The 16,124-nt window shown below is 41.0% G+C and overlaps 1 protein-coding gene across 4 annotated transcripts; it reads left to right on the forward strand.

The window, feature by feature from the left end:
- The first annotated feature begins 1,250 nt into the window (after positions 1-1,250).
- LOC100488775 lies at positions 1,251-15,026 on the forward strand. 4 transcript variants are annotated; one of them, XM_031902636.1, is made up of 11 exons: positions 1,251-1,446; positions 2,745-2,941; positions 4,610-4,762; positions 5,050-5,198; positions 6,609-6,749; positions 7,166-7,305; positions 8,159-8,272; positions 9,005-9,140; positions 11,062-11,168; positions 13,333-13,442; positions 14,162-15,026. In XM_031902636.1, the coding sequence occupies exons 2-11, from the start codon at positions 2,762-2,764 to the stop codon at positions 14,168-14,170; spliced, it is 1,239 nt and encodes a 412-aa protein (XP_031758496.1). In that variant the 5' UTR covers positions 1,251-1,446; positions 2,745-2,761; the 3' UTR covers positions 14,171-15,026. The 4 variants fall into 4 exon arrangements, with proteins under 4 accessions (XP_031758496.1, XP_031758497.1, XP_012826820.1 ...); XM_031902637.1 differs by having other exon boundaries at positions 1,253-1,446; positions 8,162-8,272; XM_012971366.3 differs by lacking the exon at positions 1,251-1,446 and adding an exon at positions 1,448-1,537.
- Positions 15,027-16,124: the final 1,098 nt, after the last annotated feature.

Here is a 16,124-nt window from a genome sequence, read left to right on the forward strand (position 1 = left end):
TGGTGTCATTTGTCATTTGGCTTCAGTGATGCTGAGGGAGGGGCATGCCTAGTGCAAATTCTGCACCTGGGTCCATAGGGTTTTCACATTAGTGCTCAGAGGAGCTTGCAGTCAATTCCCTATGTCTATGACATTCACACACACACTAGGGTCAGTTTATTAGGAGACAGGTATTGTATGTTTCCGGAGTGTAGAAATCCTAAGGGACCTAGAGAAAACAGAGCTGTCTGCTCCTCCCACAGAGACATGGGGGGATATAAAAAATCCCAAGCTTTGCAAGGCAGCAGTGCTACCCAGTGTGTCACCGTCCCATGTGTGCACTGTTTTTGGCTTCTGTACCTTTTCTGGACATAGCTTCAGGATGAGCCCCGAGCCCTGGCACCTCAGCGAGCCCCATGGACACAAATAATTAGACCTTTTGCCACAGAAGAAAAAAAATGGGCAGACTCTTATTTCAACTTCAACTTCAAAAGTTCTTCAACATTTTAATTTATGTTGCAATAAATATTCTTTTCTTTTTTTTTTATTATTATTATTATTTAGATAATTACAAGAAACACTGAGAAAACAAGCAAAATTCCAACAAGGATTAATAAAGTATGTAATATAAACAATGCAGTATAGTGAACATTTCAGGTCAGTTTTTACAATTGACAAGGAATGAAAAGATAATGATGGAATAACATAAATCTCTATTAAGTATGTATCTAAGAATAAAACTAGATATAGTCAATCTTATTACAATTGGACAGGATAGTAATATTCTTTTCTGAAAGCAGTCTGTTTTCTTGTGGTGTCACATGTAGAAGTGGGCCTTGAGGTTCTGTTCTGTTTTCCAGTGACGATCACAGGATGGGAAGATCTCTGGGTTACTTTCCCACCTTGGTGTAGGGGAGTCAGTTGGCCATTAAAGACTGGACCATAATAAACAACATAGAATATGGTACATTGCCCCTTTAATAGCAGTACAATACAGTCCATCCTTAGAAATCCCCAGTGGGGGGTGCAGATCCTGCCCTTGGGACAATTGACTCAGTTTGTTTTAATAGATTATTATAATGATGTTACTGTTCCACAATACAATGTCCAGTACATGTTGTTGCAACCGCCAGCTTTTCATTACATTACAAAAAAATGTTACCGAGCTGCATGTCTGTCAGTGAGTACATATAGTGCCTGCTGGGTGTGTTTAGCCAGGGAGCCTCCAGCAATAGGATAAGTAGCAGTGACTGCAAGTCTGTTATGCAGGGATGTTTGCAGGCACCATAGAAACAACTGCCAGTGATTGCCTGGGTCTGTGCTCCTGTAGGCTTGGGATTTCTCTGCCTTCCACGCCAGGTACATGAACCCATGGGAAGTGTCTGCTCATCAGTCGCTCTGATTTCCCTTCCTAAAGAGGTGTTTTGTCTCCGCATTGTGATTAAATAAGGAATAGAAAGAATCCAGGTAAACAGGTGCTCCATGGTAAATGCATCTTCTTGCTGGTATTCCATACAGCACACAATGGTGGCTAGCCCCTGACTTACAAATCCTGCAGGTACTAACAAATGACATATCTGAAAGCTCTTTGCATTATGTATCACAATTGTGTGCATGTTCATATTCTGCTCTGTGTGTCAGTTTGTAGGTGATAACTGATGGGGTACATTTATTTAGGAACACATTTAGAAGATCAGGAGAGTAAATAGATGTCACTGGGCCCAAAAGAAAATTCAGTTTAGAGCCCTATACTTATTAAATTCATCTATTCTACCAAGATAGGGCCTCACTAGGCACTCTACACTCCTAGGCCCCCCTGCAACTGCTGGGTCTGCAGAATTGTTCCACTTGACGGCTGGGTACATAGCTGATAAGCAACCCCACATGGCTCTATCTGATATAGCTGGTACAATGTTCACAAGGCTACACAGAGCGTAGGCAGCACATTGCTCCAAGGCTAGGGGATTAGGGGTCAGTTACAACAAGTATATCGGCCCCCAGCCAAGCCAATACCCATCCCTGGCCTCTACCTGCAGTGGAAATGCTTTGTGCCTCAGTGTTTTTGCATGTGTATGTACATACTTTGCATTGCTGCTGTACACGTACCACCATGGCACAGTGTATGTACTGGCATTCTTACCAAGCCCAGCTGACATGTGTGTGCCCAATTTCTGTTAAGAAATTATTCCTTTATTTATATAACTTTTTTAGCAGTCATTCAGGACCTCATTGTAGGTTTGGGTCAGTGTTGCTGCAGAAACTCTGGGGCCTCAAAATGGAATTAGAGAACGCCAGCTCTGGTGCCACTTTGCAGTTATTTCATTCTACCAGCTAGGGTATGCCACCCATCCTCTAAATCAGGGGTCCCCAACCTTTCTTACTCGTGAGCCACAGTCAAATGTAAAAAGACTTGGGGAGCAACACAAGCACCATAAAAGTTCATGGAGGAGCCAAACAAGGGCTAAGATTGGCTATTAGGCAGCCTCTATGCACACTATCAGCTTACAGGGGGCTTTATTTGGTAGTAAATCTTGTTTTTATTCAACCAAAACTTGCCCCCAAGTCAGGAATTCACAAATAACTCCCTGGTTTGGGGGCACTGAGAGCAACATCCAAGGGGTTGGGGAGTAACATGTTGCCCCCGAGCTACTGGTTGGGGATCACTGCTCTAATTGTACCCACTGCTATTGCTTGATATCAATTAACTTCCCTTCTGTTTTGGTTTGACTTGTCTGTAAGCTATCTATGCACTTTGTTGGTTAAAGTATAGGAGACTGACATTATGCCAGAGAAAAAAGACAAGAAAAAAGGAAAAAAAGGACATAAACAGCTAGACACATCTATACTGAAGAGATTCCTGAAGACGTATGAGAGTCACTGTGCTGAGAGCCAGTCCTTAGCCAGTCCCACCATCACACAAGCCCTTAAAAAAAGCATCCAAAATGGAAGGCGTTATGTGAAGGTGAGAAATATGGAACAGCATTATTCCTTACAGCTATGTAACTGCTTGTCCTTAATTAAACAACTTCACCAACATACGTGGCATCATTTTAAGTGTTGCATTGCATATGTTAGGATTGCAGGGTGAGTTGTTGGCTGGCTGGTGAGGAATGAGTTAACATGCACTGGCCACGCAGCCTATCAGAATCAGGCATAGGTTTCTTAAACCCCCTGCGTGCACTCCCCTTTGCCAGTTCAATCAAATCTCTCACATAGCTAGTACCTTTGCAAACTTTCAGCATTACCTGGGAGCTGTGAGTAGTCACAATAGTTTAAAAACATTTGCCTAGCAGCTTTTGTGCTGCCAACGAGTTACAGACTTGTTACTACTCTGTGTGTAAGCCAGCAGCTGCACCCAGGAGCTGTGTGTGTTGTTACAATTGTTTCCAAATCAGCCGAGCAGCTTTGTGCTGCCAACGAGTTACAGACTTGTTACTACTCTGTGTGTAAGCCAGCAGCTGTATCCGGGAGCTGTGTGTGTTGTTACAATTGTTTCCAATTGTTTCCTATCCTGCTGACAAGAAGTCAGACTTGTTACTTTGTTTTGGGTCTCAAGCAAGGGGATCCAGTAATAGTGTAACTTTTTCCTTATAACAGTATAACTTTCAGGAAAAACACAAGGAGCACCTCATATAAATATATGTGTTGTTTGTGAGATGTTTGTTATATCAGGATATGTCTTTGCTTCATTGATTTCATTGTACCATTTGACCCATTCAAAGAGAGCTAGTTTTATAATGGGAAACTAAAGCCTAACTAAAGAAGTAGGGAAGAAATGCAGCACATTATGATTGGGTTTCTGTACCAGCCCAAGCCACCACAGCCCTTTAGCAGGGAAGGTCTGTGCCCCAAAGATGCCCCAGTAGCCCTCCATCTTCTTTTCTGCTGATTCCCTGCCCATGGTCTGTGCTGCTGCCACTTACCTGAACTTAGGGACCAACACACAATATAATGTGTATACAAAAAATAAATATCAAAGGCTGATTGGTAATTTATTTAGATTCAAGTTACATGGCAACTCAGAAACTAGTGCAATTCTCATCAGAAATGAATAATCGGCCCTGTAGCATAAACTTAATATTCAGCTTGATAACTTGCAATGAGCCCTAAGCTCACAGAATCCAAGATGGGGAGCTCCTGTGACAACTTTGCCTGGATCAGTACGACTATAGAGATGCTGAGCCTTTAGGTTGGTGCAGTAAGTTCATTATATAAAATATGGCATTTCTAGCCCTATTCATCTTTAGGGTTTAGTTCAGGATGAGCAATAATGGAAGTGCTTTGTCAACCATAGGAACTATATTGTGGTGGGATGGGCCAAAGAAGACAGGATTTATGTGTAACGTGTCACTGATACTGATCACTGTTCTAGATATCATGTGGGTCAACTTTTCTTTCTCATTCTTATTTACAGCATTTGTTTAAGATAAATTCATCTGAAACCATCTTATATGCTATAGTTAGGATGATGGGATGTAACAACAGAACATATATCAATCACTGGTCAACTGCTGATAATATTGATATATCTATACAATAAAGAAAGGCATTTTCTCCCAAAATACAAAACGATCATAATGTTAGCCATCATCCAATCCAATAAAGGAGCCAAGTTCCCATATTATTGCAGGTTCTACTTACAAGTCCAGAAAAGCTCTCCGAAGACTCCCGTCCGGTTTATCTCAAGCCGTTGCTGATGACAATACGAGATGTTCGCTATATGGCAGGAACTGACCTAGGTGTGTGGGGCATCCCACTCAGCAATGAGGATGTTGCCAGTCTAGTAAGTTCCCACTTTTGATTGTAAGCTCTTGTGAGTTGTTTTTTTCATCAAATACATTTTTGGGTTATTTTATTATTTTTCATAATTGTTACAAAAATGCTTGATACATTATCAGTAAAGCATAATAACAGAAGTAGAAGCATAAGTAAAGTATAATTTATCGCTCTCTGTCACTCTCTATATATACAGAGAGAGAGAATATTAACAAAAGCAAAAGTTGCTTTTGTATAACTTTTTCTAATGAAGTGACTGTTATTACATTCATTTTTTTTTTTTCATTATTGCAGGCAATTTTACTTGAGCTGAGTGGCAGAACATCCTATCCGTTTTCCAGACTGGATTTAATAAATTGCAGGATTGATACCTGGTCAATGGAAAGGCTGGGAAGGGCAATCAGATGCAGCCAGTTAACCTCACTCTCCTTGGATTATAATGAGTAAGAGTTATATTATGAGTGTGGAGTTCTAGCTTCAGTGGTAGATGTTTTGTGCTTATGCTGGACCCCAGTGAAGACTGGCAGATTTATGGAATGGAAAAGTATTATTCAGGGGATTCGGTGGCATTTAGATAGCCATTAATCTTTTCTATGTTTTAGATGCCCATGATATTGTAATGGTTGTGATTGCTGGGGCATAGTGACCCCTTACACTTGAGAACCCTACCCCATATCATACCTTTGAGGTGTTGCTGTTTATAGCTAATGTATTTGGGCTTCCAGAAACTGAGTAAAGAGCACGGATTTATAGAATGCCTTTGGCAGGGAAACAAAGCCACTCTCTTCAAAGGGGAAGTTTTAGTGGCCCTTATAAAGAACAAAATGTCAAATGAAAGCACAATGACCTCTACTGACTTGTTTCCTTTCACATTGTGCACATACTGGACTATAAGCCATTAATCAATAATGGATTTCAAGGTCATCTGAGAACCACTGAGAACCTTGGCCTTAACACTTGGAAACACTAAAGGATAGTAGGCTGTAATATATATTTTTGTATAATGAATACATTCCACTACTGGTTAGTGAATATACCAAGCCATTAGTTAGTGAATATACCAAGCCATTAGTTAGTGAATATACAATGTCCTTGGATAGTCAGATATATCAAGCCATTGGTTAGTGGGTATACCAAACCAATTGTTGGTGGGAAAAAAAAGCCTTTGGCAAGTAGATTTAACTTGTTTTGTTTGTTAATGGATATATATATAGCTATTGCTTAATTAATATATTGCATAATTAAATAGTGCAAATTCCAAGCCATTGGTTAGTGGATATACGCTGTCATTGGTTAGCCAGATATGTCAAGCCATTGGTTATTGGATATATTAAACCATTTGATGGTTGACATACCAAGGCATTAGCAAATGGATTAAACTTGTTGTTGGTAAATGGCATATACCAAGCAACTGGGTAATGAATGTATCATATGGTTAATTAGTACAAATACCAAGCCATTGATTAGTGGATATTTAAAAAGTTTTTGAAAAGTTTTAAAACAATTGTAATGATTTGATTGGCTACAGGCTGGTATTTTCCTGCTGCATAGTCTAATACTTTATTGGTTACAGTTTGGTCTAGCTGTGGAATTCTTTGTCCTTATGACCAAATGGCAAAACAGGGATAAGCGGGCTTTAGCACTTCTAATGTTACTAAACCACTGCCAAACAACTGGAGTTTGTAGGGTTCTATGTCCCTGCGATGAAGGCCATGGGCATACATATCTATGATTTTCACTAATCTATTTATAGACCATTAGCTGCTTGGACTATAGTGTACCAATAACAGTGACATTTTACAGTTACAGGCAGGCTAGTACACACTTTCTATCTATGTCCTATTGTTTCATAGGTTCCAAGATGATGGCATCCAAGGTCTTGTTCAGTGTCTTGAAGCAAACAAGAGACTGGTCTCACTGAGCCTGTGTTACTGTAACCTCGGGCCAGAGAGTGGGGCAGTGCTGGGCAAAGTCTTGGCAGAAACAGCCATCAGGTAATTTACACTAGTCTTTTGACTCACACAAAGATACTTGTTTATTATTTTGTACATATGGCTGCCAAGCATACTGTGAGTTTTCTGGAAAAAGAACATTTGTTCCACAAAGAGACTGTAATAAAGATGGGGTGTTGTTAACAGAGTTGTTCTATAGGGAGGTGTTAGCAGGGGTCACTGCCCAAGAAACTGTACATTTTGGGAAAGGAATGAAACTCCAGTGCACAACACAGGTTTATTTCTACTCAGTGAGGGAAGGTAGTGTGGGTAACATGCAGGTTACAGCTCACTGTCCCAGGTCTAATTCTATATTCCGTCATTGCATTTGGAAGTACCTCAGGTCTCTTGGGAGTCAACACCCCAGGGTAAAGGGATTAAGGCAGCAAGAACACAAGGCTGTGCATTTTTTCTTACAGTGAATTATACCTCAATGGAAACCATTTGCAGTGCTCTGGTGCAGTTGATCTCATTACTACTATAGCAGAACACTGTAAGGCATTAGCTACTGAAGAGTTGCCTGAGGTGCCAACAAGCCTGGCCCATCAGTTCTTGGAAGGTAACGAAAAAGCTGAATTTTAAGAAAGTTGGTTATAATTGAACATAGTGTTGGGTTAATGGCAGAGACTGGAATGTTGTGGCTTTCCCATGGAAAAAGTATGATAATCAAATATGGAGAAAGTTTGGGCTTGCTGGCCCTTTGTCAAGTGTGAAGGCAAGTGTAAGGATATTTAAACCATATTCATGGCAAGTGAATATGAAAATCCAATTCCGATTACTTTAGGCGTATTGGCCTCATATTTACAAATGCCATGTAATTCATTGTAGAAATCTATCAACAATAACAATAACAATATTCCTGGTTGTGCACTTCAATCAGATGAAGAATGAATCAGATGAGTGAGGTATTGAGAAGGGTTCCAATGTATACAGACTGGCCCATACTGCTCCGAGGGTATGCTCTCCTTTTATCTTCACACGTGACAAAAGGCCCAAAGCCCAAAACATAATGTTTACATGGAAGTAGGATGTTTGCATGTCCTGCACTTCCCTACCTACCTCTGTGTTCTACTTATTAGTGTCACCTACTCATGGCACCCAGTGAAAGCAAAGGCTCTCTTTTGGTTTGTTTCTGCTCTATGACATTTTTATAAAAAACAGTCATGCAAATTTATAGAGTAGAATAGCAGAGTTCCTGAGCAGAAAGGTAACCAACAAAAGTAGTAACAGTTACAGACACTTCCACTAGTGAGCATTAATAAGAAGAAAAATGAGCAATTCTAACCCCCAACTTAATATTAAGACCCACAGAGGGAGGAAATGTATGTTAGAACATAAGTGTTTCTTTAATAGCACTGCAGTCACAGAGTTTATTTAAACAATATCTCTATTCTTGGCCCTGTTTTTCCAAGCAGCATATGACAATGTCGGCGTCCACACAGCAATATCAGAGCAGCCTGCCAACATGGGGCGACGTGAAGATGTAGCAAAGAAAACTACTGTCAGAAGGAAAAGCAAAAGGAAAGGTACTGGTGCCATCTCTTTCTTAGAACAATATACCTGCCCCTTGGAAGTGGGGCGTGCCGCCTTACTAAAGGAAGAAAACTATTGTAAGGAGGATGCTTTTATTCTGACAGACACATATTCCCAAAGTTTGACGTGTAACTGGACCTTATAGCTAATGGTCCCCATACACGGTAAGATCCGCTCGCTTGGCGAGATAGCGAAGCGAGCGGATCTTCCCCCGATATCCCCACCTACGGGTGGGTGATATCAGGGAGCTTGAATTTAAAAAAAAAAATAATCCGATCGTTTGGCCCTGGGGCCAAATGACCGGATTATGTAGGCGGCAATGGGGCAGTCAGTTCGGGGACCGCATCAACGAGCCGATGCGGCCCCCGATCCGATTGAATCTTTTAACCTGGCCAATCGATATCTGGCCAATTTCAGGCCAGATATCGGTCGGCCAGCCTGCTCGTTTCTGCCCCTACACGGGTAGATAAGCTGCCGAGTCGGTCCAAGGGACCCATATCGGCAGCTTCTATCGGCCCGTGTATGGGGACCTTAAAAGAGGATGTTATTTAAGTTATGGTTCTTTAAGTTGTAAGGCCTGAAATATACATCTGTATTGTTAAAACATGTGTAATGGCTACTGACTCCTTGTTCGTAATGTTTTTATTTGGAAAAAATAAAAATTGTCAAATTTAAAAAAAAAAAAGAGGATGTTATTACCAATAATAAGCTGCAACCTCTTTTAGGATCCAAGAAAAAATCTAAACGCCTGGTTGTGCCTGGGCCTTGGGTGAGCAAGTTACATCTGGCCGATAATGGGATCGATGCAATGGGCAAAGAAGGCAAGATTGGGGTGCTGGAATTCTCTCAGTTACTAAGCTGGTGAGTATCTTATTGGGTGCTTTGTATATAGTCATATCTCTTTACTGGTACTAAAGTAGTAAGGCCAGCCTGAAAATCTACATGGTCTTATGTTTGGCAATAATATACAGTATATGCGTATTCAATTTCAGCTCAAACATGAAAAGCTTCACTGGTAGGACAAACATAAACAGCTAAAGCAGAAAATAAATTTAAAGAAATATGTTATTTAATAGAAGTGTGCATCCCTATCTGTGTATGTTTTTACTTAGCAACCAAATGATTCCTGCATTAATATTAGCCCAGCATGTTCTTCACAGCTTTCAGAAAGGAAAATGAAACAAATGAATAGTAAAGAAGAGTAAAGGTTCCTGATTATGTTATTGGGGAAATGCTGTTTGGAACCTTCACGTGTCTCAGCGGAATATCTCTACCTGCCTGTAGCCGTAGGCAGTAACCTGAGTAACCTTAGCACTGCTAAAGTAACCTTTTTTGGCTCTAAATTTAGGAATGCCAGTGATATGACTGGAAGGAACGGAGAAGACAGTTTATAACGTGAGCTAGGGAGGAGAAAAATATAGTGATGTAAGACAAATGTACATGTTATTAGCATAAAGGCAATAGCCTAAAATAGGATATACAGTAGGTCGGAATGCCGAGACAGAACCTATAGTCTAGCAAGGAAAAACTACAGAAGAACAGAAAAATTAAGTAAAAATTGAGCTGATTGTAAATTGGACTTGGACTTGGATGTTTTATTTAGTCATGCTATTAATACAATCCCAATACATAGTGTAATAAAATCTGCCTTACCGGCGCGGCGGGGACGCCCGCCGCGCCGTCTTCCCTCTGCGCTGGTTCCATTCCTAAGTGCGCGCGCGCGCACTTCCGCATTGTTAAGCGCATGCGCGCTGACGTGCTTGACTACGAACTTGCCTATTACTTTTGTACAGTGATCTTCGGCCTAACTGACTTTAACAACAGTCGTGCCCCTTTGCTTGCCAGAACTCCTGCCTTGTTCCTCTCGATAAGTCCAGGTGGCATCCGAGTAGCTGAGGGCTCCTCCCGAAGCCAAAGGCGGTCACACTACTGGTGAAGCCGAGCCGAGACAAGGGAACTTGGCATCTGTTCCGGTTTAGGGAACCGACCGTGACACATAGATACTGGATGTTTTATTAGTAAAATGGGACCAGTATTGCCACAGATTTGTTGGGAGTGTGAGAATAAGATTCAGGGGCCTACTGATGGGGTCTTGGCCCAGGGCCTACTCAGTTCCTTAAAGTTCCCTGATCATATGGGATCAGATTTATTTGAAAGGAACTGACAGAAGGCAAGGGCTGATGGGTCATACCCAATAATACTGACCTTATTATGGAAGTAGGTATATATTTGGATAGATAAGATATTCAGTAAAGCCTGTGGGAGAAGCACGTGTAGGGGGGCACATGGGAGAATGTTTGTGCTCTAGGGCTGATAACTGATAACATACAGTATATGTTTCTTTAGTAAAAAGTATGTTTATAAGGTAAACAATACCCTCACTGAGCTCTGTTTCTTTAAAAGCTATTGTGATACAGAAGCAATGTTCTGAAGCTTCTTGGGCCCATGTTATAATAAAGGAAGAGACTGTCAAAAGGTGAATTTGTAAATCAGTCAAGTGCTTTTGGCTTCTGAGATGCTGGTAATGGTCTATGAGAATTTAAGAGCAGATAATATTCAATTGGGCCACATTTACTCCATCATATACTGTATTTATTTATTTGCCCCATAAGATGCTGTTATCCCTCAAGATATGTTTTAAAATGAGTGTGTCGACTTTCCTCTTTATTATGTTTTAGTTAGTTAAAAAGCTCATATTAGTGTTTTCTTTATTCTTATGTTACTTGATCCATGGCGGTTATACATTTTAAAAAAAACTTTCTGGTTGATTTCTTCTTTCCAGTCTTATCCGCTGTTCTAAACAACTCTCAGAACTTAACATCGATAACAACTGTCTGGGGGAAATGGCTGCCAATGATATCCTAGAGGCTTTGGCTGACAGGAATAAAGGTACATTTGCAAGTTGCAAGGTTGGTGTAAGAACTGGAGGCTGCCGTTTCCTTTTGGTTGCTCTATATTTAAGATTACCCTGTTGCCTAAAATTTTTATATGACCTATATATGCAAATTACTGGCAAAGTTGGTATGGGATTTCTTATCCGGATTTATTATCCAGAAAGTTCCAAATTATGGGAAGGTCGTCTCCAATTAGGGTTGCCACCTGTCCGGTTTTGACCTGGACAGCCAATTTTCAGAAGGGCTGCTCTAATTAGGAAAACTGGGCAGGACACAGTAACCCCGTTCCTGTGACATCACGGCCCCGCCTCCTCCCCGCCCTGCAATGTCATGGCCCCACCTCCTCCCTGGCTCCATGATGTCACCCCCTGTTTACAATGATTTCCTTTTTCTCTGTAATAATAAAATAGTACCTGTACTTGATCCCAACTAAGATATAATTAATCCTTATTGGAGGCAAAATAATCCTATTGGGTTTATATAATATTTCAATTATTTTTTAGTATTATTATGATGATCCAAATTACATAAAGATCCCTTATCCAGAAAACCCAAGGTCCGATACTCGTACTCCCATTGTGTGAGATTGTCCACACCACTCTCATTGCACTTTTTTGGTGAGCAGCTGCTGGTGCTTATTTAGTGAGGGAGTGCAGGGCTTCCTTTTTATTGGTTGGTGGCATAAAAAATGAGGTGCTGTCAGGAACGCCACCACAGACGTACATGACCAGGCGGGCAGCTGTAAGGGTTAACACATCAACTACACAGTTTCTCGCTAACTCGTGCAATCAAACCCAAACAGCCCAAACCCACTTAAACTTAATAACTGCCACCACTGCGTTTAAAGGCCGCAAGCACCTAAGTCTAGATGTTCTATTGCACACTGACGCTTCACAGAGGCAAATCACCCAGACTTCCTAGCTAAGCACTTTAGCAGACAATGCAAGTTAGTCTACAGACAATACACAACTTTCCCGCAAGCAAACAAAGGGTTAAGCAGACACACTTTCCTTATAACTAACAAGGGGTTAAAACACATTTACCATACACTCTCTGCGCAAGGCATAAAGGTTCATTTAGAGCACAAAGAAAAACTTATTAAATGTTATATTTAATAATCCAAAGTGGACAGTGCATATGTTATATAAAAACAGTGAATGTTACAAAATGACATACAAGTTACAAAACAGTTATAAAATAAAAAGGGATAAAAATGCAGAGACCTACATACATCACCAATAGAATGATCCTATGTAATTCCTGTTTCCGGGGGCACGGAGAAATAGCGACATATACCTCCCGAGCAGCTCGGTCCCCAAAGGCATATATCTTCCCAGGTGTCTGGGCCATTGATATACGGGCTACAAGGTAGGTCACGCCCCCATCCAATGAGAAAGGTGAGGGCGGGTCACCATTTGGTAACTGGCTGTTCTGGTGACATTTTATTTCCCAGCTAACCTTAAATACTTATGGGTATACAACTAAATTATGGAACCATGAGCATTATGTGGGAAATGGAATTCTCTTTGCATAGACACCAAACACAACCGGCCTAACACATATTATTCTGGTTTTATCAGAATATTGGATAATCCCGAGATGGATCATCATAACATGGGAGTGTTTGGAGTCTGTGGGGAGCTCTAGCTACAAGCTAATGACTGGGCACCATGATTTGTATCTTTAGTAAAAGATATTTATTTTATGGGCCTAAAGAAATATTAGCTAAGAATCTGCTAAGAAGAGACAGACCACCCCCCTGTAGCACAGGTATGATAATTTACTTACCTTGTTGATTCATTTGGCCCTATCTGGCTCTTCACACCTCACTGTCCCCTAGCCAGACAGTCTGGCTTCCGTGTCCTACTGTGAAGGGTCTCCCTCAAATGTGGATTCTAAACAGACTTTCTAAATTGAAAATTTAACCCTTCCTATGCTGCCCCAACATGACAGGTGCTTATGTTTTTTTCTACCATAAATGCTGCTTGGGTTTTCAGTGGTGAAAGATATAATTATTTGTTCCAATAGCACTGTTGCCAGGGGAAAGATAAGTGTCAAAGGTGACCCCTCACCCAACAAATGTTGCTAAGAAAAAATAACCATATTAAAGGATGAGTTCACTGAAATTCTATTATTTTCCTTCTGTGTCTTCTCTCCAGCTAAACTGCCTCGTCTGAAAATTAATGTTACAGCTCAGATTCCCTCTGATACCTTCAAAGCCATTTCAACAAACAGTGGAAAGCTAAAGCTGTCAAAAAAGAAAAAGAAGGTAAAACCTAAATCCAAGCTTTGTTGAAGAAAGTATTTCTCTTTAAAGGAAATCATCTCCAAATTGTGGGCGGGAGGGTTGTTATTCTGCTCAAAGGGGTTCTGAGAATTCCATGCTCTCATGTTATATCCTGGGCAGCCTCCCAGAATGCACAGGGGTCTACAGGAAAGTCCTACCCATTGAATTTGCCTACTACACACTTTCAATGTGTTTTTCATACTTCTAGGACACCTGAGCAAACACTGGTATCTCTACTTTAATGACCCTTCTATGCAATCAGGGCCAGAACTAGGGGTAGGCAGAAGAGGCAGCTGCCTAGGGCACAACGATTGGGGGGCACCAGGCAGGAGCCTCTCTTGCCTACCCCTAGTCTGTGCTCGGTTTTCATTGCCCCCGCTGCTTGTGATTACTCAGGCAATGAACTATCGCTTCGCACCCACCCCCCGCGAACTGCGCATGCGTGGCAAAAATGGGGGGGGGGGGGCTCGGCCCGCCCCTGTATGCAATTAGTGAGCAAAATCATCTAATGTGGATAATCATACATAATTATGATTCCCTTGGGGATCTACATAAATTGTTGACAAATTGTGAACTCCTGTTATGAACTTTATAACGAATATTAGTTGAGAAATGTGGTCTGCTTGCTTGCCTTAGCTTGCAGTGATGATTTCATCATGATTTGCTGTTGCAGTAATTATTATTATTATTCCTATTTACAGAGAAAATGAGCGATTGATAAACTTGCAGCGCTGAAAATATTTGGCAAACAAGAAGAGAAAGAAATGTGTATTTATAAACAGAGCAGACTTTTATAAGCCCCTTTCCCTCCTTGTCTCTCTTCTCCTGTCTCTCCCCTGACTATTTTCCAAACCTCACCCTATTCCTCATATCCTACTCACTTTATCTCACTTTCCCCTCATATTTTCCCAAATTCACCTCCCCTCAAATCCTCCCCACATTACAAAATCCTGAATTTATTTTCACATCTTTACCTAATCCCCCCCATCACTCTATTCATCCTCTCCTTGACATTACACTCTAACACCTTCTGCCTCCCCTTAACCTATTTTACTCCATTTCTTCCGCCCTTTGGGCTACCCATTGCTCTCCACATTCTCTGATTCATGGCATAACGCCACAGTGTTTTACTGTTTTGGAGTATATGTATTTACTTAATCCACCCCACACAATGCGTCAATGTTGATATAATTAATAACTTTCCTGCCACACTGATCTCTATCTAGGAAGTGGCACTGTTTTCTCTTCAGTTCCTGGAGCCAGTTTTAGTAAAGAAACTCTAGTTCTATATCCCTGAGACATATGTCTCATAGTTAGTGCTAAAACCTAAAATGTACCCTTATATGTTCTGGGACAAATGCATCATCACTTTATACTGAAATAGCTAAGGCAACTGGTTAGTTAAGGCCCCTTTAAAGAGTTGGGTAGTTGATAGCTTTAGTCTTTGCTGTTGGTGCAACAGGCAGAAAAATCTTACCTCTCAAATCATCCCAATAGCTGATTAAAAAGCTGCTGATCAGTTATGCTGTTTTAGTGTATCAATAAAGTATTTGGCTGTATTAAGCACTTTTTGTTTCCTCTGTGTACTGTAACAGAATTACAGGATCTTTAAACATAATGCAGGGGACCCACATAAAAGGCAAGTAGGTGCATAGCTAGGGCATGGGCCCAACAGTACCCCAGGTCATTAATCATTTGAACATAACATTTTATTTTTTTTCCTGGAAGCTGTATATCTTGAAACTGTATTCTTAGACTGTGTACTGGATATCAGTTACCACTGGGTATTGTGCTGCCAGTACAGAGTGGTTCACAGATGGTGCTGCTATGCATGCATAGCTATGTGTTCTTGGCTGCATTCCTGGAGGCAATACCTACACCAGTGATCCCCAACCAGTGGCTCATCCAACCCCTTGGATGTTGCTCCCAGTGGCCTCTAAGCAGGTGCTTATTTTTGAATTTCTGGCTTGGAGGTATGTTTTGGTTGCACGAAAACCAGGTCTACTAACAAACAAAACCTTCTGTAGGCTGTCAGCCAATACACAGTCTACCAAATAGGCAATTATAGCTCTTATTTGGCATCCCTAGGATTTTTTTTACGCTTGTATTGCTCCCCAATCCTTTGTATATTTCAATGTGGCTTACGAGTAAAAAAAGTTTGGGGACCCTGACCTAGACAAAAAAGGGGGGAACTGGGCACCATAAGACTAAGAAGCAATAAAAGCACTAGGAATAAAAGAGAAGCTAGAAAAAATGTTCACCACACTAGAAAAAAAAAACACCCGTAATTGAAATGCCTCTAGAATATCAGACCAAGCTTGTCTTTAGCTGAAGAAAACCCATAGAACAGAAGACACCTTAAATATCATCTAAGAGACCAAACACTGACTCTCCTTTACCCAACATGGGGCACAGTGCTCTTCCTTTCACTAACAGCCATCTGAGAAGCTCCTGGCCATCAATCTCTGCTGGGACCACATTCATACCTTCCCCCCTACCTATATCCATAGAGCCTGCACATATACAGTGTGAGCTTAGTGTAGCTAAGTGTCATCCGGCTGATACTAACCGTACTTGCAAATGTAAATTATTTTCTAAAAATCACTAAATGATTTGCTAATGCGCCGTACCCTCACTCACTGATATAGTGCATTGGCAGATAAT

The sequence above is a fragment of the Xenopus tropicalis genome, chromosome 5, assembly GCF_000004195.4.
Source record: "Xenopus tropicalis strain Nigerian chromosome 5, UCB_Xtro_10.0, whole genome shotgun sequence".
Lineage (NCBI taxonomy): Eukaryota > Metazoa > Chordata > Amphibia > Anura > Pipidae > Xenopus > Xenopus tropicalis.

Excerpts from the sequence above, each read along its gene's own strand:
- LOC100488775 (XM_031902636.1), top strand. The coding sequence starts at position 2,762 with ATGCCAGAGAAAAAAGACAAGAAAAAAGGAAAAAAAGGACATAAACAG. Across the intron at positions 5,199-6,608 it reads CTCTCCTTGGATTATAATGA|GTTCCAAGATGATGGCATCC; the intron begins GTAAGAGTTATA and ends ATTGTTTCATAG. Across the intron at positions 6,750-7,165 it reads TTGGCAGAAACAGCCATCAG|TGAATTATACCTCAATGGAA; the intron begins GTAATTTACACT and ends TTTTTCTTACAG.